This window comes from Cupressus sempervirens, chromosome 4 (assembly GCF_028749045.1).
Source record: "Cupressus sempervirens isolate cs-2001-9-10 chromosome 4, ASM2874904v1, whole genome shotgun sequence".
NCBI classification, from domain to species: Eukaryota; Viridiplantae; Streptophyta; class Pinopsida; order Cupressales; family Cupressaceae; genus Cupressus; species Cupressus sempervirens.
In genome coordinates, this window is record NC_143121.1 from 216507092 (window position 1) to 216530794 (window position 23703).

General features: G+C 35.3%; 1 protein-coding gene across 3 annotated transcripts in view; it reads right to left on the bottom strand.

The window, feature by feature from the left end:
• Positions 1 to 1049: 1049 nt before the first annotated feature.
• Positions 1050 to 23703, bottom strand: part of LOC149560766 (mitochondrial-processing peptidase subunit alpha-like) — a 101498-nt gene continuing 78844 nt past the window's right edge. For all 3 annotated transcript variants that reach the window (XR_016363722.1, XM_089824791.1, XM_089824790.1), the window contains 2 exons: positions 1717 to 1829; positions 1050 to 1587 (listed from right to left, as the gene is read on the bottom strand). Coding sequence is in view for 2 of the 3 variants with exons in the window: in XM_089824791.1 (XP_089680917.1) it covers positions 1535 to 1587; positions 1717 to 1829 (166 nt within the window). In the remaining variant the exon portion in view is untranslated. The remainder of the gene's footprint in view (positions 1588 to 1716; positions 1830 to 23703) is intronic.

Sequence of the window (23703 nt, forward strand, 5' to 3'; positions counted from 1 at the left end):
GGTTTTATTGTGTTTCGTGTTATTGATGTCAAAAATTGGTAAAACGCAGCTAGAAATATTGTGAATACTATCTCCCATAAATATTGAAAACTTGGGAGCTTTTTTAATAGATGAGGTATCTTGTGGGAAACTAGACTTTGTCCTACTGAAAAATCTATTTGCTAACTAATACCTAACTATTAATGATTGTCTTGATTTGTAACAACTTAACAATTTTTCTTGGATTACCCCTTGCCATATCAAATTCAATAAAAATGATATATCGTTCTTGTTGATGAAGCTGTAACCTTGCCTTTGAACAGTTGCAGAAATTAATGTACCCTACGATAATTAAATTCAAAATATGCAAATAAGCCACCTTGCTTGAGGAAATATTTCTGTAAGACGCCTGAGTAAAACAAAACATAGAATTTATTCAATGTCTGAATTGTATTACCCCTTGCTCTATCAGATTCAATTGAAATAATATAATCTCGTCAGTTTGTATTTCCCCTTGTTCATACAGTCGAAACCTTGTACTCACAGTTGTGGGAATTGATGTAGCTTAATATTATAATAAAATTCAAAATTCAATATATCTGGAGTGAATCATATAATTAACTGTATGAACCAATTTCTAATCTCTGAGACGACCCCGAAAATTGAAATCAGATCAGGATACACTATATGGGATCATGTGCAGTATGGTAACAATTTAAAAGGTTCACTTAAGAAACATAAACAGTAGTCATATAATGAAAAGGCAGTTGACAAAAAAAATATAGTGAAAAATTTCAGCCCCATTAGATTGGCTTATTTTTCAGTCACCAGAAGAATGTGATTATAAATTAGACCAAACATACAAATATTCTGATGTCTTAAATTATTTGCATTTGAGTTGGACCTGTTTTTCATTTTGAACAAACATCCTTAGCAAATCGTTATAGAAATGGAAATGAATCATTGAATTATAGAAACACAATCCTCTAAAACTTCATCCTTCCAAGTCTTCTGAACATCAAGACTAAAATCTTAGCAACCAATGAAAAAACCGAATGATGAAAACAAAATAGCAACAAGTTTTTCAGCCTCATTAGATTGGTTTTAATTTTCAGTCACCAGGACAACATAACTAAAAACTAGACCTAACATACCAATATTCAGATACCTTCTACAATTTGCATTTGTGTTGCTTCATTTTGCACAAGTTTCCTCGGCAAATTGTTAAGAAATGAAAATGAATTATACATATACAGATCATCTAAAATTTCATTCCTCCGAGTCATTTGAACATCAAGGCTCAAATTTTAGCAACCAAAATATTAAGATAAACAAGATTGCTACCTAGAATGAAAAAAAGAGCCTGCAAAACCATAGCTTGGGGCAATGACAACTGCAAAGCAGTAGTTGTAAATAATGATATAAATGATATACAGAAACAAAACCTTTCTCTAAAGAGGACTCCTGTGCTATTACCCATCAATTCATAATTGGAGTCTTCTGAACATCAATGCTTGAACTTCAGGAATCAAAAAGTTGAGATTCAATTAGGTTGCTACTTAGCATGAAATAGAGATCTGACACGATCATAGCTTGGGACATTGACAACTGCAAAGCAAAGATCACAAATGATATGATATAGGACGTATACAGAAACAGAATATCTACTGCAGAGGAGTCCTATGCTGTAGCCATTAATTTGTGCTTTATTCAGAATAAGACAACAGATATACATACCGTTCCCCCATGCTGCCATAGTAAGAGGTGTAGAAATGACTTTTTGGGCAATAGAAGTAATGTCATCCAGATTAATTTCATTGAGAACATTCAAAAAATGCTCAACCGGTTTCCTGCAAGACATTATTTTGTCAACGTTTCAGGAAAATAGAAAATAGAAAGTGAATAAGTACAACCCAGAGAATAGCTATAAATTCAAAGTCAGAGGGGCAAAGTTTGTATGTCAGAGGCTGTTGCCAAACATATTCTAGCTCTGCATGGTCAGAAAAGATATACAGACATATATATAGTTTCTCTTCATCAGCATGCCATGGAATGTCCAATGATAGTTCTAGAACTTTCAGAGTTATTGGTTGTTTGAACTGTATATCAAGAAAAAGCTGCATGCCACATTTGCTTCAATTTCTTACCAATTAATTGTCTGAGAATTCAGTCAAACTATCAATTCTTCTAAGTCTGTTGACGGAATCTGATGAGCTGAAATGTATATCCAATGTGATAAAGGCACAAAACTGGAAACAGTATTAAATGAAATTCATCTATAATATATAATAACATTATAAGCAGAGTTAATATTACTTATATTGTTAGATTTAGAATATAATTAGTAAATATAACTCTATTTTTTTATTATTGATATTATTACTGATTAGCTTATTTATTTATTTACATTAATTTCTAATATTCATAAAGAATAAATTTTATGTGTCTTGCACCAAGCAAAAAATAAATGTTAATCTATCATATTCCTCTTACATCCTTCTCTCATCCTGATATGATGGGTCACAGAATGTGATCCAAAACGTTGATGTCAAAAAAGCATAAACAATCAAATTCAGAAGCAAAAATCATTAGAAATGGATTGTGAAAATCTGAAATTTGAACTTGTTAAAAAATAACTTGTTAATTTTAAAAATCTACACATAAAATGTTGGATAGATATGCGAGGAATTAAGAAGCTGGAAGTCTTGAAGTAACAGACAGTACTTCCAGCTTCAAAGCCATTGAGCAATTAAGAAATAGAAGGCACATAGGAGGTTAGTTCTTCAAGCCCTTTACATCTAAAATAGCCTCTGCAACCGAAGTGTGAAAGCAGCAATTTATTTGCTTACAAATGCATTACATCGAATTCATGCTTGGTTGACAGCTAATATTCTGAGAATCTGTGACAGATTCACCTCACAGTGGTTTTCACAAACCCTGATCCCTTGCAAACCTAACCCAGATCCATATCCAAAACAGATCAGACCCGAAGCTACAGGTTCAAGAAGCCAAACCAGTATCATAAGTCTGATTCCCACCAAAACCAAATACCTCACACTCAACAAGCCCAAGAATTTATAGGAGAAATGTGCCACCCACATGACTTTGATGGTAAAAATTGTTCCTCCAACAACGATAGCATATGTCAAAGGGGAATCTATGCTTGAAAGGAACTTCAATTATACTCTTCATTAAATATCACATTACAAGGTTCATCAACGGTTGATCAAGAAATCCCATGGCAAACTTTAAAGTTTTAAATTGAGAATATTTTGCCTCATGCATAATGAGATGTCTACCAACATCCTATAGACTAAATTATTTCTATAGGATGACCAAATATATTGCATCAATGTATAAATCAGGACACATGCATGTATATCACCACTCAAAATACTTTTTAAAAAATGAAAATGAATATCAAGATAAACTTAAGAAAAATGTATTCTTTCAGTAACATTTTTAGTGTACATGTGTGTGTATTTAATTTTTTGAGATAGTACATACACGTTGAATGGGCTTTCCTTTATTGCCATACAGGTCCTGCATATATTGCAACAACCCAAAGAAGGAAGAATTGTCACAACAGTGTATCACTTGGACCCAAAGGATCTAAATACTCACCCAAGAATCATCTACAATAATATGACATACTCACACCAAGAGTTACAAGACTACCCTACTCTTGTTAAGACATTCATAAACCTACTGAAAACTTGACAACATAATGCATTGAATGTACTCCTAAAGATCTTTACCATCAATTGAACAATAACAAGATGTGCTTTTATATTCCAATCATCAAATTACCATTACACCACAGCCACCTTACAGTAAAATAATGCCATCTTAGCTCCCTACTATACATCTAGATTCAAATTCAAATTCCAAAAAAATCTACCTACCATTATTCATCTCTACTAATTCATCCTTTGCTTGCTCAACCGAACAGGAGCTTGGAAGCATCTTCTCCACTTTCATGACTTTGTTTGCGATGATGCAGATGCCCCCAACACTTTGCTATGGAGGGCACCTTATTGTAGGACATTGACCCTCGGTAGTAGGGGCTTAGAATCCTTGTGTTGCTACTCTAAAATCTACACAGGGAATGCTTACATTTACAAAAGAATATCTCTCAGAAGGTAATAGATCACATCACCTGTATAGGCAGCACAGAGATTCAGACCACTAAACAGGAAACTGTCTACACTTTTGGAGCTACTAGGCCATGGAGATTATCCCTAAGATTCAATATTCAACAATTCTGTCATTGTTTGAAAATCTGCAAGCAAATTGGAATCTATGCATGAAAGGCAGCCCAACTCTCTATCTATATAACCTTCACATCGACTTGCCCTTGAGATACAGAGCAAAACATTACTTTGGCACAAGGAAGAAATCATAACATACTTTTGTCATTATGAGAACCTTTAAGGTGCTCAAGAATCCAGTTCTCAAATATGATTTTTTTTTCAGAATTGTAGATTTATTTGTGGAGGAATAAATGACCTAGATTTTAGTGAAATTTACAACAGTGAAAATCCGAAATTCTTATCTGCAACAATGGAATTATTCTTGAAAAAAGCAATCAATTTCTCATTCAACTGACTAGTGCCTACTTCCATCAGGCAGATATACTGACAGTGTGTCGAAGGGGCCAAGTAATCTACAGAATTTATACCCAGTTAGTATTAAATTGACATTATTAGCAAATGAGATCTTTGAGAAATTAACAAAATACTAATAACAGATAGAAGGCATTCACATTCATGTGATTTCAAGGAAGAGAGGCATCAAAAAAAGTTCTCAACCAGTTTAAATCCAATTTATATTTACTGTGAAAAGGTTTTTACTGGAGTATCATATGAACTTTCTCCCATAGGGTCTATCCACATGAAATGTGACTAACGTTAGATTTGATAATGAAGATAGCCACCCAAAGTCTAGAGGCCTAATGGAAAGCAAAACAAACTGAGAAAATCGATTAATCAATAAGAGAAAAAAATGTGCGAAGGCCTAGTGCTTCACTTCCGGGAGCATCACCTGAATACAATGCGTGCCAAGTGTTCCAATCATTCTAATGAAAGATGGGACCTTGTGAACCATTAATCATAAAACATGGGTCAATGAGTTTAACGCAAAAACTGCACAGTTGAATCCTGATAGCAATATCACAATTTGACTTGTGGAAAACTCACTTATCAATCTATGAGCTAAAAGGGCTCTATAATGAATGCCTCTTACATGGTTAAGCATGCTTCAGCTGGAGCAATACTGAGATGAGTGACCTCCGAGGAAGGCCCACCACTTCACCCTTATGAGCATCACCTAGATGCAATTCATTCTCATAGGAGATGGGTTCTTATGAACCACTACTATAATGTCCCCTTTTTGGGACATTAGGAAATTTAAAGACACATTCATATAATATTAAAATTGACTATGAGAGTGTGAATTAAAAGGTCAGTTACATATTATGAAGTGGGCTAAAAGTGACAAGGAGGGATAAGATGAAAAGACAGGAAGGGAGTCGAAGAGTCTCAGCTATGAAGATTAAAAGGAGAAGAGGCTCATTCATTTGATATGCTTGGTTTATAATTCAGATTTCAGTTTCTCTCTTGCGAGAGTTATCCAGAAAGCTTCAGCTTTCATCCAGAAGGAGGACGAAAACCCTCATGCCAGGAGACAGTGGACACAAACCCATTGTCCATGGAGACGTCACTTCAAGTGTCTCGCATGTGCTTATAGGTTCTTTCTCAGTATTCTAATCTGACTGTAAAACTGTGTTTAAGATTGGACTTTTGAATGCTGGTTATTGTATTGTTGTTGTATAATGCAATAACATGTTTTAAGATATTTTATGAGAATCTAATGGTTTTATATTATTGGCTTATAATGCAACTTTGTATCTTTAAGTTCTGAATATTATTTTGAGAACGAAACAAGTAAATATCTACTGGGGATATTTTAGTGGTATTAGAGCTTTGAACCTGCCATCTTGTTGGGTATAATCAAAGACTTTATTCAGAAACAAATTCCAAAAGATTTATCATTTACAAGATGGAAATTGTTTATGAGAAAATTTTATCGGAACTTAAGAGAAAAATTCGTTGAAATAAAATAGTGTTGGATTTGAAGGAGCTTTAATGCTTACTAAGCAGGTCCATGCATGGTGAGAACGCAATTTTGGCACTAAGAATTTTGTTTAAAAGTGACTTATTTGGACTACTAAGTCACGCAGTTGCATCTCAAGAAGACTATAAAAATAAATATCTACTTGAATAATACATTCGTTGCAGGATTCGAATGTATTTCGAAAGGTTATAGTTGTTTGGGCTTAGTGGTAGCGTTTTTAAAAATCACTTAAGGCTTTTTTATTATTGCTGAGGAAGATAAATGGGTAGAATCTATATTATTTATACAAACTTTACCCAAGAAGCAGTTTGTACAGAATCTGAGCGGTGCTCTCCGTGGGTCCATACTTCTGCCATGGATTTGGAGTATGTCCAACATAAAAGATCATAGTGCTTGGTATATGAAGCTTATGATATTTTAAGAATATTGAGCCAGACAGTAATCACGACTCGATGCATCTAGGACATGAGAACAATAGGATTCCTTAAATGTTATGGCATTACATTTTGTGAATGTCAGGAGTCATAGCTGATTTCAGAATTGTCTTTCCTTATAGATAGTATGTTGAGCATCCACTTAAATCCTTCTTTGCAATTAATCAGCCACACGATTGCAATTGCTTTGAGAAGCATCGAACAGTAGCTGGGAGTGGAAGACCATTTACCTGTTTGAGTGTGCTATCGAACTTGAAAGGACTAGAATCCCAGTCAACTGAAGGAAGGCTCGTGAATAGCCTTTCTCGTAGGTTTTCATGGAGCTCTAAATTTTTGACAAAATTTAGGATCCCGAATGCAACACCTAAGATAATGGAACCTTGGATTCAGAAAAGACGATTGGACTTTTTTTTAAAAAGCATAGACATATCATATCATCCATTCTAGTTGAGCATCATAAGCGTTAAGGAGATGAGTGGGAAATGGAATTTAATTCAAGCACTAGCGTTCTTCAACAATGGAAAATTAACAATTTTCCTATATTAAGAAAAGGAATTTTACCATGCTTTTGGAGAGCATTAACTGATAATGATAAAGAAGGAGAGGAACGTAGTTATGCCTTCCGTTGGGAAGCTTTTTTCCTTGATAGATTTGAAGTTCACACTACAAGCTTTAATATTGCAAAGGTCACTCGGCGTGTTGTCCAAATCGAAGTGACTCATATTATCAGACTAAAGGATGTTAAAGATGTGACATCGGATAAAACAACTGACCATGTTCAAGAAACAGTAAACGTCGACAGCCTTAAGCAGCTTGAAAGTAATCCATTTTGGTTCAAAGTCAATGTTATGTACTGGGCATATGGAACAGGAGATCTGATTTTGCAGTACAATATAGAACCAAACAAGGAACTTCCACCTCTTCCACGCATTGGCCTAGTTTTTGAGATCGATAAGAGTTTTTAGCAAGTGGAGTGGTTTGGAATAGGACCCTTTGAATCCTACCCAGATCGAAAGCATGCAGCTCATGTTGGAATATACAGGAAGGATGTTTCAGATATGCATGTTCCATATATTGTTCCCAGTGAAAATGTTGGCAGCAAATACAAAGTCTATTTGAAAGCCACTTTGCTACTTGTGGCAGGAGCAGTTATGACAGGCATTGTTACCTTCTTTATTTCTTTCATAGCGATGCCCTTTGCCACAAACTCTAGTGAGGCTATTTGAGCACTTATCTTTGCGAGCCGGAAGATAAAAAACAAACTGCTTCTTTGACATATTCTGAGATATATGGGGCAGCGAAAGATTTTACTCTAATATCAAATTCAAATTGAGCACTCAGATTTAGTCGCCCACTTAAGAAAGTTGATGAACATATTGCTGTTGGTATGTGTCATGTATTGCAAGCCTTGTCAGATTGATTCAAATTGCATCGCATTTCATCTCTGCCAAACACAGATTAAGGAATTCAATAAGCAAATATATTGTTGTGAAAATATTTGAATCATCATTGTTGGTGAGTTTTATAAGGTTTTGTGTGAAACAATATGACCTGTCAAGAGCTTGAAGTGATCTCCAAGGATAATCGCAAGCAATCAAAATATTTGGTGGAGTGGTCTTCATCAAATCAGATATTTCTGTGCAATCCTATGTGGAACCGAATATCAGGACTGCAATCATATATTATTACAGCGATCCCCATCCATTGTTATTAGCAGCAGATATATGCAATCCTTAGGATCGAGCCTGTTCTTCTCATCGTCAAGCGCTTTTTGCAGGACTTTCCGGTAAGTATTTCCTTAAGATTATTGTCGATATTGTGTACTTATGGCATTTTGAACATTATTGACAGGAATGCGTTTGGAAGGAGGAGCCGTTCGTGGTCAAAAAGAGCGAGACGGAGGGAATCAAAGCATTTTGGAGAGTAGACAGCCTCGTCGAGAATGCTAACAAGTGTGCAATGAAGAATATGGTGTCTTGCATGATTTATGAAGTCTATGGAATCTGTGATAAGGTGAATAAAGTCTCTGCAAAGACCAGATCATTTCCATCATTTCAGCACTGGATATGTGGCATCCTGGTTTCAAACCAGATCATTTCCATCATTTCAGCACTGGATATGTGGCATCCTGGTTTCAAATCATAATCAGTTAATCAGTTCATCGAAATATTTCTGAAAGCCCATAGCGTATTCCAAGCCACCTTTTCATATTGCGATTTATTAAGGTTTTGTTATCATTATAGTTAGCAAGCGGTTGTAATTAGTTCCCTTGAAGGGGTGTGTCTGTCTGCTCATAACTCTTCATTTATGCATAAATATAAGATGTAAAGAGCAGAAAGGATATACGTTTTTTGTTTTAAAAAAGGGAGGTTATGCATTTTATGAAGAGCATAGATATTATTGAGCCTTTTTGAGGAAGAGTCTGAGATCTGAACTAAGCAAAGGAGATTCAGATTTTTGAGTATTAATTCCAGACATTGCATGGATCAAAGCGGTATTGAATAGAGCATCAAAAGCCTGAATGTCTTCAATAGAAGCCATCCAACAATAATATCAATAAGAGTTTTACTTGTTTTGGAGTTGGAACATATATTACTCATCCTTTGTGATTTTGTTGTCTATTTGTTTATAATTTACTGTTCCGATAAGTACATTAAATTGTTCATCGCTATTCGGATTTGATAAATACAAATAGTGCAAGATATAATCTTTTCCATTATTTGTATCTATTGTGTCCACATAAGGGTTAAAGCATGATAGAATAACCTGAATACGCAAAAGTGTAACAATTTGTGGCATCGTAATAATTAAATTATCAACAAATATAATATTACCAATATCATAAAATTGTATGTAAGAAATATATGTTTGACTATATTACCCAATTAGAATTTGGCACTGATCATAAATTTGCTCATAAATTTTAAATCAAATGTTGGCATTTCTTTAGCCTCTTTCTTTAAGGATTTGATTTCATTTAATAATTCGTTTAAGCTTTTCCTTTCAGCAGCATACAATTTTAATAAAGTAATCAAAGTTCGAAGAATAATAGTTATTAATCGCAATCCAAAAAGTTTCCTTGAACACTTGCCAGTTGAGGAATTTGCTTTTATGTTATAATATGCTGTAAATCATCTTGGATCTGAGTATTTGCTATCCAAGATTTGGGTGAACAGGCCTTGGTCTGGCGGAGCTAAAAGCGCAGAGGATTTGAATTAATTAGATTAATCCAGTTAAGTTGGCCAAAATCAATTAGATACCCAGCATCGAGCAGGCAAGGCTCGTAGGTCTCTACCCAGCGATTTTGATTACCAACAGGTTTATTGAAGAGAATGTAGGTTCCAAGTGTTGGCAAATAATCAACTTTATGCAGGTCTGCAGGGTAGATTCGGGAAGTCGTTACATGTTGTTCACCCAATATTGATGTGAATGTTTGATTCGCGGTGGGAAGCTATCAAAATGCTACCGAGGTTGGTCATATCTGCAATGAGATTCCTTGGTGTCAGAGAGACTTGACAATTACAAAAAAAGTTTGAAAACTTGTATACGGCCACCATATGTTGAGCTGGAATCATTGGTAACAGCAATGATATTTTCTTCATCCTTAGTAAGTTCTTATGATTAGCTGGAGACCGAAAGGTAACGCTTCCTTGTTATTAGTTGTAATGCCCAAGAACTCAAGTAGGGTCAAACAAGTGGTTGCATCTATCTCTCTGAATTTATGACAATAACAATCTTGGTGCAAATGTTATATTTGTTTTGAAAAAACGTCATCTAAGCATCAGCGATTGAAGTTGAGTCGTGTTAAACCAAGAAGACCTTCCCAAAGATATTCAAACAGGATGCTCAAGGTAAAAGAAACAACAACTAAAGTATTAAGGTTGATGGTAAATTGTGGGGGCCCGACTTAGAATTGGTGTTAGTCGTATTAATTCTAATTCTAATATTCGAGACATTGAAACACTTAAGAATTATTGTAAGGTTTGGTGCATGAGTATTCCAAGGGAGAGTTTATGGATCTTCATCATGTCACACATTCACAAGTTGGAATTGTTGGAAGAGATTGAAACGTTACGTCTCAAACATCGACAAATTTCAAAGAACCTCCCTTTATGGAAACTAATATTGAACCCACCTGGTATAACTATCACAAAGCGTTACTAAATTGAGAGAGCATTAATTAAGCATTGACAATTTTTTTAAAAATTGGAGCCACCTATCAACTATAATAATAGGCCTAGAAAGGTATAGCAGTAATCATGGCTCTCGAGACAAAATGCAATGGGTGATGACCAGTAGATTGGAGTTCTTTCAAATTTCATGTTGTTTCGAAACAGATTGGGAATAAATTCTTTTGCAAAAGCAGTCTTCACTAGTAGCAAAGAAGTGTGTGTTAGCATTATCAGTTCCAAGACTCTTTTCTCTAAAGGAGTATTAATATTTGACTCATGATTTTGTATATTGTGCCCTGCAGTCATTTCCAGAATCCAAATGAAGCTGTCAGAATTTGCAAGCTCAGGGGGGCCCCAACAGTTTGAATTGGGGAGAACATATCAAATCTTTCTTTTATCTTGCCGAAAGTTTTTCTAGCAAGGGCTTTATGACAGGGGTCCACAGATATCATTTGGGTGCAATAATACATAGTTGTTCTCTTGAATAATGGTGGAAGGCATGCACACAATGTTTTAGACAGAGCACACATTATTGGGAAGTCCTTTGACGTCCCTAGCTTTGTTTTTTTCTATCAAGGACCCCATGACTGTACCACCCTTCCTTCAGAAGCCTAGATAACGCAAGAGAATTTCCTAAGCCCTACTTATTGGGTATTGTAGATTACAACATTAGGAAGTTTTACCGCCGCATGGTAACAAATCCCAATAATCTGTTCACACATACAGTCAATCTAATCCCAGCCTATAATCTCCTGGAAAGATTTCAGGCAACTAACTACTAACTCAGGGTAGTATGCCAATAGTTTTACAAATGCTATGTTCATAATTATCAGGGTATATGAGAATATTTCAACAACAACAAGTCTACAAGGTATTTAAATCTACAAAAAGGTGATTTAAGCAGCCCATTACAAAAGTTGCAGTTACAGTCATGGAAGATTTGAAAAGCAATGTTTTCTCAGAGGAATTTAACAATACATTCAATGTTCCTTAGCTAAGAGACTTGCAGAAAGAGAAAGATTTTAGTCAATTATGCGCCCTTGGGTTGCAACTAGAATACATGGAATCCTCAAATGATATTCTCTCCAAATTGGAAGAGATAGAAACTTATTTGACCAATTTAGAACAGGCAGATTGTAGACTCTTAAATTGGACCTTACAACCTTCAATGGTGACCTTGGTCCAGCCCAGGTTTATGGAGCATCCACATAAACAAGTTAACATTGTGGTTGCTTCTTGTCTCATTGAGATTACGTGAATAACATCTCCTACAACAACCTACAATGATGCGGTGTTGAAGAAAGTTTTGCCGCGGATAGTGAAGAACATGAAAGGTTTACAAGTTAAAGGAATTCCTACGAGGCAGGAATAGATTTGCTCGATATGTGAGGACACTAGTACACTCGATCCTATTTGTGGGAATCATAATAATGAAGAGGAGGCAAAAGAAATTCAGACCAGCGCAAGGAAAAATGTAGATAAGATGATTTCAGATATGGATAAGAAACATATAAATTTCTACGTTGGTGATTTGGAGATTAGCTTTAACAAACATGTTGATGAGGCTGGTTGTACTCGAAGTAACAGCATGTTGGACTCTTTGTATGATGAACCATATGTTCCTCATACGCATGATATAAATTTAGAAGAACAATCCAAGATGACACTGCAAGACGATGAGTTGCTTCAACATGACAATAATGAGATGCGGGTCTTAAAGAACTAGCTGAAGGTTAGTGAAGACATGGTTGTGGCATCTTTGGTACGTTATGACAACACTCACAAGATGGTGGAGGATCTCCGTAGGAAGGCTCAAAAGGGAGTGAAAGGATATTTGTTTATTGTAGATTTGCAGATAATCAAAACAGCCCTTGAATCTATAAAAAAAGATTATTTATGTTTGCTTTCTGATAGGGATTATATTCTTGAGGTTGCTAGAATATATGTTGATCAATTGAATAAAGGAAGAAATGAGATTATGGAGCTCAACAAGGAGCTTAAGTATGTTCATGAGGCATTGGATGATAGTTAGATTGCTCTGCAGGAAGCACAAAACCAGGTTAGGATCATAAATCATTTTTGGGAGCATGAGGGTAAAGAGAGGTAGGAGTTTTTTCAAGAAGTAATTAATGAGCTTGATAGCATTCAGTAGACTTATGATTTGGATAGTTGTCCCAAAATACCAAGTACCAAAACTTCAGATTACATTCAGCTTGTAGACAACCCCATGTTTGAAGTAGATGCTGATTGGACTTTCGATAATCCCCTTTTTGAAATAAACGGGGGAGCTCCTTTTGATTGTCATGAAGAGGATGATCTTGATTTCAAAATTTTGGATCCAGATAGTTGGACAGATTTCATACATCAACCATTGAATAGATCTTGGTGTTGTATTGATGAGAGTTATGTTTCAATCATAAAGGATGGTTTTTCAGCTTCATTCTTACTCATAGCACCTATTTACTTAGGGGTTCTCCAAATTGATGATGACAGTATGGTATTTGATGTGCCCATGGTGTTGTTTTCAGCTTTTAAGCAGCTTGTTTCTTACATCAACTATTTAGGCTGGGTCGCCACCATCTACTAGGTTATACATAGCTCCTTGATACATTTCTACCTCATCATATCAGCTGGTCATGACAACAAGGTTTGGGATCCAGGTGTTGTTCGTATGTATCTATGGCATTTTGAGGATTTTATTGTAGTTCTACACACTTTGAGACTAGATGTATTTATGATCAAAATTGCACAGCCTACAGATGCAGCAATACTTCATAGATTAACATGGGACCTAGGGATTTGGTTGATGGATGGGTTGCAATTCAACAACTTGCTTTGTAGTGTGGCAAGATTTATTTTCAAATTGGGCTACAGAGCTACCTGCAGATTCATATGGCAACCTGGTACTGATTGCTTGAGGACAAGCAATCTTGAGGAGGGAAGATTTGTAATGTCCCCATTTTGGGACATTAGGAAATTTAAAGACGTATTCATATAATATTAAAATTGACTATGAGAGTGTAAATTAAAAGGTCAATTTCGTATTATAAAGTGGGCTAAAAGTGACAAGGAGGGATAAGATGAAAAGACATGAAGAGGGTCGAAGAGTCTCAGCTGTGAGGATTAAAAGGAGAAGAGGCTCATACATTTGATATGCTTGGCTTATGATTCAGATTTCAGTTTCTCTCTTGTGAGCGTTATTCAGAAAGCTTCAGCTTTCATCTAGCAAGAGGACGAAAACCCTCATAACAGGAGATAGTGGATGCAAACCCATTGTCCGTGGAGACGTCACTTCAAGTGTCTCGCAAGTGCTTACAGGTTCTTTCTTAGTATTCCAATCTGACTGTAAAACTATGTTTAAGATTGGACTTTTGAATGTTGGTTATTGTATTGTTGTTGTATAATGGAATAACATGTTTTAAGATATATATTATCGGCTTATAATGCAACTTTGTATCTTTATGTTTTGAATATTATTTTGAGAACGAAATGGGTAAATATCTATTGGGGATATTTCAACTACTCATGAAATATGGGTCAACAAGTTTGACTCGAAAACTACACAACTAAATGATGATGGCAATATCACATTTTTATTGTTATGGAAAAACTTCTACTTATCAAATGAGGAGCTACGGGGGCTCTAATGAATGGTTCATAAGGCACAACACTTGCTGACAGTTTTGAAAATGGGTAGCATGCTAAGTGGGCTCGACCTTGGAGGAAGCTCCATGGTTTAATTCATGGCTGCCAGCCATAGTAAGGGAAGGATGCCAACAGCTTTCAGACATTGCATTGCATCAAGGAAGAGATGATGAAAATAACATAGTAGATAAATCAAATGAAAGTATTTAAGTGGTAGTGATGTCAAACACAGTGGCAGGAGCATATGATAATCATATGTTGAAGGCAGCCCTTTGGCACGCATAAATGGATAATGCCACCCAACTTTCATTCTTCAATGCACAAGACTTTGAGGCCTTACCTCTAAGAAATGATAGCACATTACAACCACCCTCTCACGACCTCACGAGTCAATCATTGACTATAGGAGCTGTTGGCCATTTGGCTAATTTAGACATTTTGATGTTATTTATGGAAACATATCAGCTATATGAAAAGAGCAGAACAAAAAAACAAAGTTATGGCATGTATACTTCGAAAATTGTCTAAGGGTTACATAGTTTATCTGTCAGAACTGATGAAGTCTTGATCAGCGCAATTTGCAGAGGCCATATTGGCATGTGCACACTTGAGGGCAGATAGTACAGAGTATGAGGATTCTCCAGTCAAGTTTGCAGCACAGTACGGTCAGTACGGACAGATTTATGACGGATTCACCAGTTACAGCAGTGAACAGGCAGAACAGAGTATACTAAGGAAATGGGTAATTTTGTGTTAAGGAATTATTTTGTTTACGAACGAATTACTTCACTAATTAGGGATGACATCTAGATGTTAACTCTAAGTCAGCAAAAGTTAATTTTACTTTTTAATAAAGTGTATAAAGGCATGAAGGCCGACTAGGTAGATATTTGTAAAGTAGCAAGGTATAAAGGAAGATTGCTAAATGCGAAGTTATGTGTAAGTTGCATGAGATGTATTGTAATGTTCTATGATGCAAACTCTGATGTATGATCAGAGGAATGCGAATATTGTTATAACCAGCAAAGGCAATATCAGATATTGAAGATATTTACAGCAATGTAAAGAGGTCTTTGTATCTATCTCCTTGTATTAAAGAACTATATTGTACATTGCATATTTGAGCAGTGGGCTTATCTTGCATACATTTTGTAATTTTATATAACAACTCCTAACAAGGTTGAGGCTTCTAACAAGGCCTAGTCCTCTAACAAAGACCAAGACACTATACAAATGTAATAGACTCCTAACAGGTTCCATATCTTTAACCAGATACTTTTGATTAGTGGATCATTATGTGGGTACCATCCCCACCCAGGCCAAGGTTTCCGTAGTTAACAAAATATGGTGTTATGAGTTCTCTTATTGCAGTGTTATGTTCACTGTTCAGCACACTTAGTTTACTTTCTTATGCAAGTTATAAAGTTGTTACAGATATCCAGTTTTGAGCTAAAGTTTGTGAAATATTGATTGCCCCCCTCCCCCCAGTATTTTTTATTTCTAACAATTGGCATCAAAGCACATTTATTTAGAGAAGGCTTAACAACTTGACTAAGATCCCTAAGGATATGAAATAGTTACAGAAGAATCTAGAAGATGCTCTTGAGTAGATTGATACTCTCACTGAAGAAAGAGATGCTTTGAAAGAAAGATATAAAGATGCAAAGGACTACATTGGAAAGTTGAGCGACAAGATAGATTATCTCAAATCTAAGAAAGAGCCTAAAGATCAGATCAAGGAAAATGATGAAGTCTCAAGACTAAAGAAAGAAAATCAGATCCTAAAGCATGAACTAAACATTACTGATTTGAAGTTGAGCATAAAAGATGATAACAAAGTTGAATCAGATTTGAAGTCTGAGAATGCAAATCTGAGATCCAACCTTACAAGTGACATCTGAGCTTGAGTCTACCAAGTTGCAGTATGCAGAACTTGAGAAATACAACATCATTGTGAAAGGAGAGTTAACCCAGTCTAAGCAACAACTTGAAAAATTGTATACTAGCAGTGAGAAGCTTGATGAAGAAATGTCTTTTCAAAGTCTTTATAAGACAGGTCTTGGATATTTCATTGGAAAAAAGCCAGCTAAGAAGTGGAGCAAGAAAGGAACCAGATCCTAAAAATCAAAAGCCTGTGCAAGAAAAAGTAGATATGAACAACATTGAGTCAAATCGAGCAACCTGAGCAAGTTGATAAACCTAAGCAATCTGAACAAATTGAATCACCTAAAGAAGTGAGATATGAATTCAAAGGTAGATGTTATGCATGTAATAAAATTGGTCATGTGAAAAGGGACTGCACAGATAACTCATTTAAACCTGTTACTGATTTTTTTTTGTTATAATTGTCCTAGTTTTGGTCATAGAGTAGTTAATTGTTAAAAACTTAAATTTGATAATAGTGATAGCAATAGTAGAATGTTTAGAGATTCTAACCCTGCAGGAAGAAGCTCTAATGAAGGAAGCAATGGAATCAGAAGCAACATTGTATGTTACAAGTGCAACAAATTTGGACGTATTACCAGAGATTGCAGAGCACCTATTAACTAGCCTAGACCTAGATTTGGAAACAATGCACCAATATGCCAGCTATGTAACAACTCTGGTCATATAGCAAGATTTTGTAGAATGGACATGAGGAACAATATAAGGAATCCAAATTTTAGAAGGAACACGAACAAAGATGTCAAAAAGAATAATAGCACCAGTAACAGCCAGAAAGACAATATAAGAGAGCATGTAGAAGAATTCAAAGCAGTATTTGTCAAAGCCAAAGATCCATCAAGTTCACATGTGGTGTTGGAAGAACAGTAAAATGAAACACCTGAAAGCAGATTGAAATTAGTTGCAGTGATTGATTCATCCTACATGAATTAAGCACTTTATTAAGGAACGAGCATCAAAAAGGTAGACTAAATGTTAGAGGAAGAGTTAAAGTATGCGCAATTAGTATGAGGTAGAACATAATATGTCGAAGCTATGGTTAAGTGCGCAGAAGATTTGGAATTCGTATGTGACTGCGTGAAGGAAAACAAGTCTCCTAGTAATCAAAGATAGCTTTTGTTGATTGCATACTTCCATAATTAAGGCAGAGATGAAGACAATGCGAGCATCACCAAGGTTCAAACAGTTACCCCACCTAGCACTAGGAGGTTTGCAAAGTTAACTGAGGTTAAACAGGGGCAAATGGAATCTCCTTCACACACAAGAACAAAACAAATAGCAAGTGGACCAGGCAAGAAAAGGAAAACATCACATGGCACAAAGAAAAGGGAGACTCAAGTAATTGAGTCTGAATCAGATGAATCTAAAGAAGAAATAAAGGTAAGGCAAGCCGAGCAAGTAAAGGTAAAGGTGAAGGCACCCACTGGAAGGAAGCCCTGGAACCCTAAGGTAGGAACTCTTAACGTTGCAATTATAAGTAACGGCAACTTTGTACAGCTGAATAAGTTTTATGACTTGTATGATAGTAAGGATAGACTACAGTAAGAAAATGTTGTAGTAAGACACATGATTTTGTCAAATAAAAGGTTTGAGGATATATAAAAGCAAATACCTAAAGATTGATATATAAAAGCAAATACCTAAAGAAAGCAAAGGCTTAGGGGGAGGAATCCCTATAATTGCAAAACCAACAGAGAAATAGGATGAACTAACACCATCAGTTGAAGCAGCAGCACCAGCAACATTGTCATAAGCACCATCTGCAGAAGAAGGTGAAGACACGGTGATGACAGATTCTACAATGCAGATTACTATTGGTACCGATACCATGCAAGGATAGTACAAGAATTATCTTAAGATACAACAAAGGGTCCATTGAATGATTACGGACCATCTGTTGTTGGTGATTTGGTGAGCTACACCAGTTCTAAAGATGAAGAGCAAGAAAAAAGAGGAAGAAAGAAAGAAAGAAGCAGAGAAAAAGAAAAGATTAGAAGAAAGAAAGATTAGAGAAGAAGAAGAAGAAGAAGAGAAGACAAGAGTAGAAGAAGAAAAGATAAGAGATGAAGAAGAAAAGAGGAAGAAAGAAGAGATGACGAAGAAAGAAGAAGAAAAGGAGAAAGAAGAGGAGGAATCAGAGGAGAAAAAACAAGAAAAGATGGTCAGAAGGAATTGGAAGGTGATAATGCATGAGTCAGCATTCATACCTCAGTTGAAGCACACTGAAACAGAATTTGATAAATTTGAATTCCAGTATGAAGCAGACATTATGTTGCACACACCTGAGAAGACTAAATCTCTACTGGAATCAGCATTGGAACATTTGTCTGGAGATGATGATGATCAGTTAGGCCTGATATCATCTTTGAGTAAATTGTTTGAAAGAAACAAGAAGGTGAAAAGTCTAGAAAAGACTTTGGGACTTTGGGAGAGGTTTCAAAGAAACTGCAAAATGCCATCTCTGTCAAGGTAACAAAGACAGATCCACAGTTAAGAGCATAAGAAATGGCAAAAGAAACGGTAGAAGTTTTTGATGATGAGTTTACTCATTTATCAGAAGTGGCAGTTGTACAAGCACAAATCAAGCATGATGCACAACTATTTTCTACAGCATGCACAAATTTTAGAAATGATTTGTTAACATTTGATGCTCAACTATTTGTTAACATTTTATGCACAACTACTTTCTACAGCGTGCACAAATTTTAGAATTATCTTAAGATACAACAGAGGGTCCATTGAAGGATTACGGACCATCCGTTGTTGGCAATTTGATGAGATACACCATTTCTGAAGATGAAGAAGAGAAAAAAGAGCAAGAAAAAAGAGGAAGAAAGAAAGAAAGAAGCAGAGAAAAAGGAAGAAAGAAAGATTAGAGAAGACAAGAGTAGAAGAAGAAAAGAGGAAAAAAGAAGAGATGAAGAAGAAAGAAGAAGAAAAGGAGAAAGAAGAAGAGGAGAAATCAGAGGAGCAAAAACAAGAAAAGATGGTTAGAAGGAATTGGAAGGTGATAATGCATGACTCAGCATTCATACCTCAGTTGAAGCACACTAAAACAGAATTTGATAAATTTGAATTCCAGCATGAAGCAGACATTATGTTGCACACACCTGAGAAGACTAAATCTCTACTAGAATCAACATTGGAGGATTTGTCTAGAAATGATGATGATCAGTTAGGCCTGATATCATCTTTGAGTAAATTGTTTAAAAGAAACAAGAAGGTGAAAAGTCTAGAAAAGACTTTAGGACTTTGGGAGAGTTTTCAAAGAAACTGCAAAATGCCATCTCTGTCAAGGTAATAGACACAGATTCCCAGTTAAGAGCAAAAGAAATGGTAAAAGCTTTTGATAATGAGTTTACTCATTTATCAGAAGTGGCAGTTGTACAAGCACAAATCAAGCATGATGCACAACTATTTTCTACAGCATGCACAAATTTTAGAAATGATTTGTTAACATTTGATGCTTGCCTCAAGGAGCTAAGAAGATGCTTGATAGAAGGAAGGACATTGTATGGGCAGTGCACCCTATCATACAATAGAGAACTGAATGATTTGAAGAATCTGGTGAGCAAACTCCAGCAGTCTGACACCAAGATTGAAGATCTTGAAGCAACTATAACACTCATACATGATGATATAAAGATCACTAAGATAAGGAGAGAATTATAAAGAGGTTCTCTTTATTAAGAGAACACTTGACTTTGATGATCAGCAATGTACAGAAGCAGTTAGATGCATGTCTTGTAGAAACCACATCTTATGAGAAATTTGTGTATTCTGATCTTAATGCAGTTGAAGTAGCATCATATGGATTATGCGCTCCTCTCAATATATCAGAGGCAGTAAAAGATGCAAGGCAGAAAGAGTTTGAGAGTCTAAAGTCAAACTTTGCAGACTGTATTTCCAGGATGACAAACTCAACATGAAGAGCAAGGTAATACAATTTTGATTTGTACATAAATTTTGACACCTTTGCAATTGATATCAAAGGGCAAGAGACAAGGAAACTTTTATGTATATGTAAGTGGAAGTAGTGTAGAAGTTGTGGTAATTAGGAGATATAAGGAAAGATGGTAAATACATATGATCTACAGATTTTTAAACTTTGTAAAGGCCAAGTTTTGTGACATTTTTTATTTTTAGTTTTGTTTTGGGACATAGCCAATTTTCCCATATGTTGCCATCAATGACAAAGGGGCAGATTGTTGGCAATTTGGCTAGGTTAGACATTTTGATGTTGTCATTTATGGCAACATATGACCTATATGAAGTGAGCAAAACAGGAAGATAAAGTTATGGCATATATATTTAGAAAATTGTCTAAGTGTTACATAGTTTATCTATCAAAATAGATGAAGTTTTGATCAGCACGGTTTACAAAGGCTGTATTAGCACATGCGCACTTGAGGGCATATAGTACAAACCATGAGGATCTATAGTCAAGTCCACAGGACAGTACAGACAGAGTTATGACGGATTTACCAGTTACAGTAGTGAACAAACACAACAGAGTATAATAAGGAAATGGGTAATTTTGGGTTAAGGAATTATTTTGTTTATGAAATAATTACTTAATTAATTAGGGATGACATTCTAGATGTTAACCCTAAGTCAGAAAAAGTTAATTTTGTATTTTAGTAAAGTGTATAAAGGCATGAAGGCCAACTGGGCAGATATTTGTAAATTAGCAAGGTATAAAGGAAGATTGCTAAATGTGAAGTTATGTGTAAGTTGCATGAGATGTATTGTAATGTTCTATGATGCGAATTTTAAGGTATGATCAGAGGAATGTGAATTTTGTGATAGCAACAAAAGCAATATCAGATATTGAAGATATCAACAGCAGTGTAAAGAGGTTTTTGTATCTATTTCTTTGTATTGAAGAGCTACATAGTACATTTACATTTTTGGGCAGTGGGTTCATCTTGCATACATTTTGTAATTGTATATAACAACTCCTGACACGGTTGAGGCTTCTAATAAGGCCTAGTCCTCTAACAAGGACCAAGACATTATATGGATGTAATAGACTCCTAATAGGGTCAATATCTTTAACCAGAGACTTCTGATTAGTTGATCATTTTGTGGGTACCACCCCCATCGGGATTTTCCCTTGGCTAGGGTTTCCCTAGTTAACAAAATATGGTATTATGAGTTCTCTTATTGCATGGTTATGTTTATTGTTCAACATAGTTAGTTTACTTTCTTATGCAAGTCATAAAGTTGTAAAAGATATCTAATTTTGGGCTAAAGTTTGTGAAATACTAATTCACCCCCGCCCCCTCTCAGTATTTTGTATTTCTAACAAGAGCTGCAAAGTCACAATATCTTTATGGCCTGTAGATTTCACGTGTGTTTAGGATACCTTCATGGAGAGCATTGTTAGTTTCTTGGATCTCTACAAATGTACTAGCACTGCCATATAGTTGGTATGTATTTTTCAAATACATCGATCTTTTTGAATTTGTATGAGGAATAAATTGAGAAGAGACACGTCTCATGTGCCATATCTATTCATTAATATAATTGATGGAATGGCAAACTTAATTATAGTTGCGTGTGTGTATATAGTTATATATATGAATCATTATAATTATATTAATTTCTCTTTGATCTCACAGGTTTATCCTACTAAAGCTACCAAAACATCAACACTCCCTCTTACCTAAGGGGGATAAACACAGGACACGTATTACACCATTGGTAATATTAGGTATGGAAAATTTTAAAAATAACTCTAATCAGAAGATATCAACTATTTTGATATCACATTTGATATCATGAGTATTGGTCTTTCAAAATATCAACACATGATATTCACCAAATACTCAATTAAGGTTTGATATCACATCTGATATCATGAGTATTGGTCTCTCAAAATATCAATGATATTCATGAAGTACTCAAAAGGTTTTGATATCACATCTAATATCATGGGTATTGGTCTCCCAAAATACATGATATTCACCAATTACTCAAAAATGTTTGATATCGCATCTAATATCATGAGTATCGGTCTCCCCGAATATCAATGATATTCACCAAATACTGTTGAGATGCTACTATGAGTAATGGCCTTTAGAACATCAATTTGCATAACATTTACCACATACTCAAAAAAATGTTTATAAGGTATGTGCACAAGCATTCTCATAATGCTTACCATATAAACATCCACCATGCAAAGTACAATCTATCATGATCTGCAAAGACATCATAAGTTATCCATCATAAGAGAAAATTAAGTTATTGTAAAATCGCCACCTTTCACTAACTTCTACAAATACAAATGACATCATTTGGAAGTTATCACTTCCTCATGATGTACACAAGGGGTAGGCATATCAAAATCATACAATCACACACAAGTTCTTTCAAACTCACTCTGAAAATCAATCATATGAGCTCCTCAATGAAAGTTGCATTTGATGAACTATAATACTCCCTCTGAATCTGATATGATCAAGATCTTCAAAGATTAACTAGACCATATCCTCTATTCACTCCTTCAGACGGATGTGTTAGACTCTCTTTGAATATGATATCAATCACCCTTTTTCTTCAATAACATTCTCAGAGGAAAGGATCAAGGCACATAGCTCTTATAGAAAATAAAAAGTAAGAGAGAGTCTACAATGAATAGATAATTGTACTACTCAAAGGATACTTATCTATACGCCAAAATCCTTAATTGACCTTGTTATCGCTGATGTGGTAACTTGTTCCTCAATCTATTATTGGTTCGTTGTGTGAGGTATCTCCCTCTTCTCTCTGTGTTTCGAAGTATGGATTCCATGTTATTTCTGTGAAAAAATATAAATCAAATCTCCAGTCAAAATATATGTTCAATTGTTGGACATGCACAGGCAGCTGATTTTCTCTTCGATTCAATATCTAGTTCCCCCATACAAAAGGAGTGAACCAATTAAACCATTTATTCTTAAATATTATGCCCTTCCAGAGAGGCAATTATAGTAGACTCATTTAATATTAAGCTGATTGCAATAGTAATATAATCTCCATATTTAATCATTATTGGTTCGGTCACAACCTCGTATCAAGAGATCACTCTTGGTACATAGAACAAAGATATTCAATGAAGAAGATAAGTACAGAGATATTCAACAAAGAACATTAGGAAGCATTAGAATACGAGGATGAATGTCGATATGTGATTGGTACACTGCTCATCAATCTGGCATGTGTTATTTTACTTTACTCACTTTGGTATCGGTGACCTATATTCCTTCCATGCAATTATATCCTTAATGCATCAATGTCCCTGTCCAAGTAATCTTTTTAACAGCTGGAAAATATTCAATATTTTGTTAAATGGCAATGTCGATAAGGGCTGGTGTGTTAGAGCTTTCAATGCCTTTGAAAAGAGAACC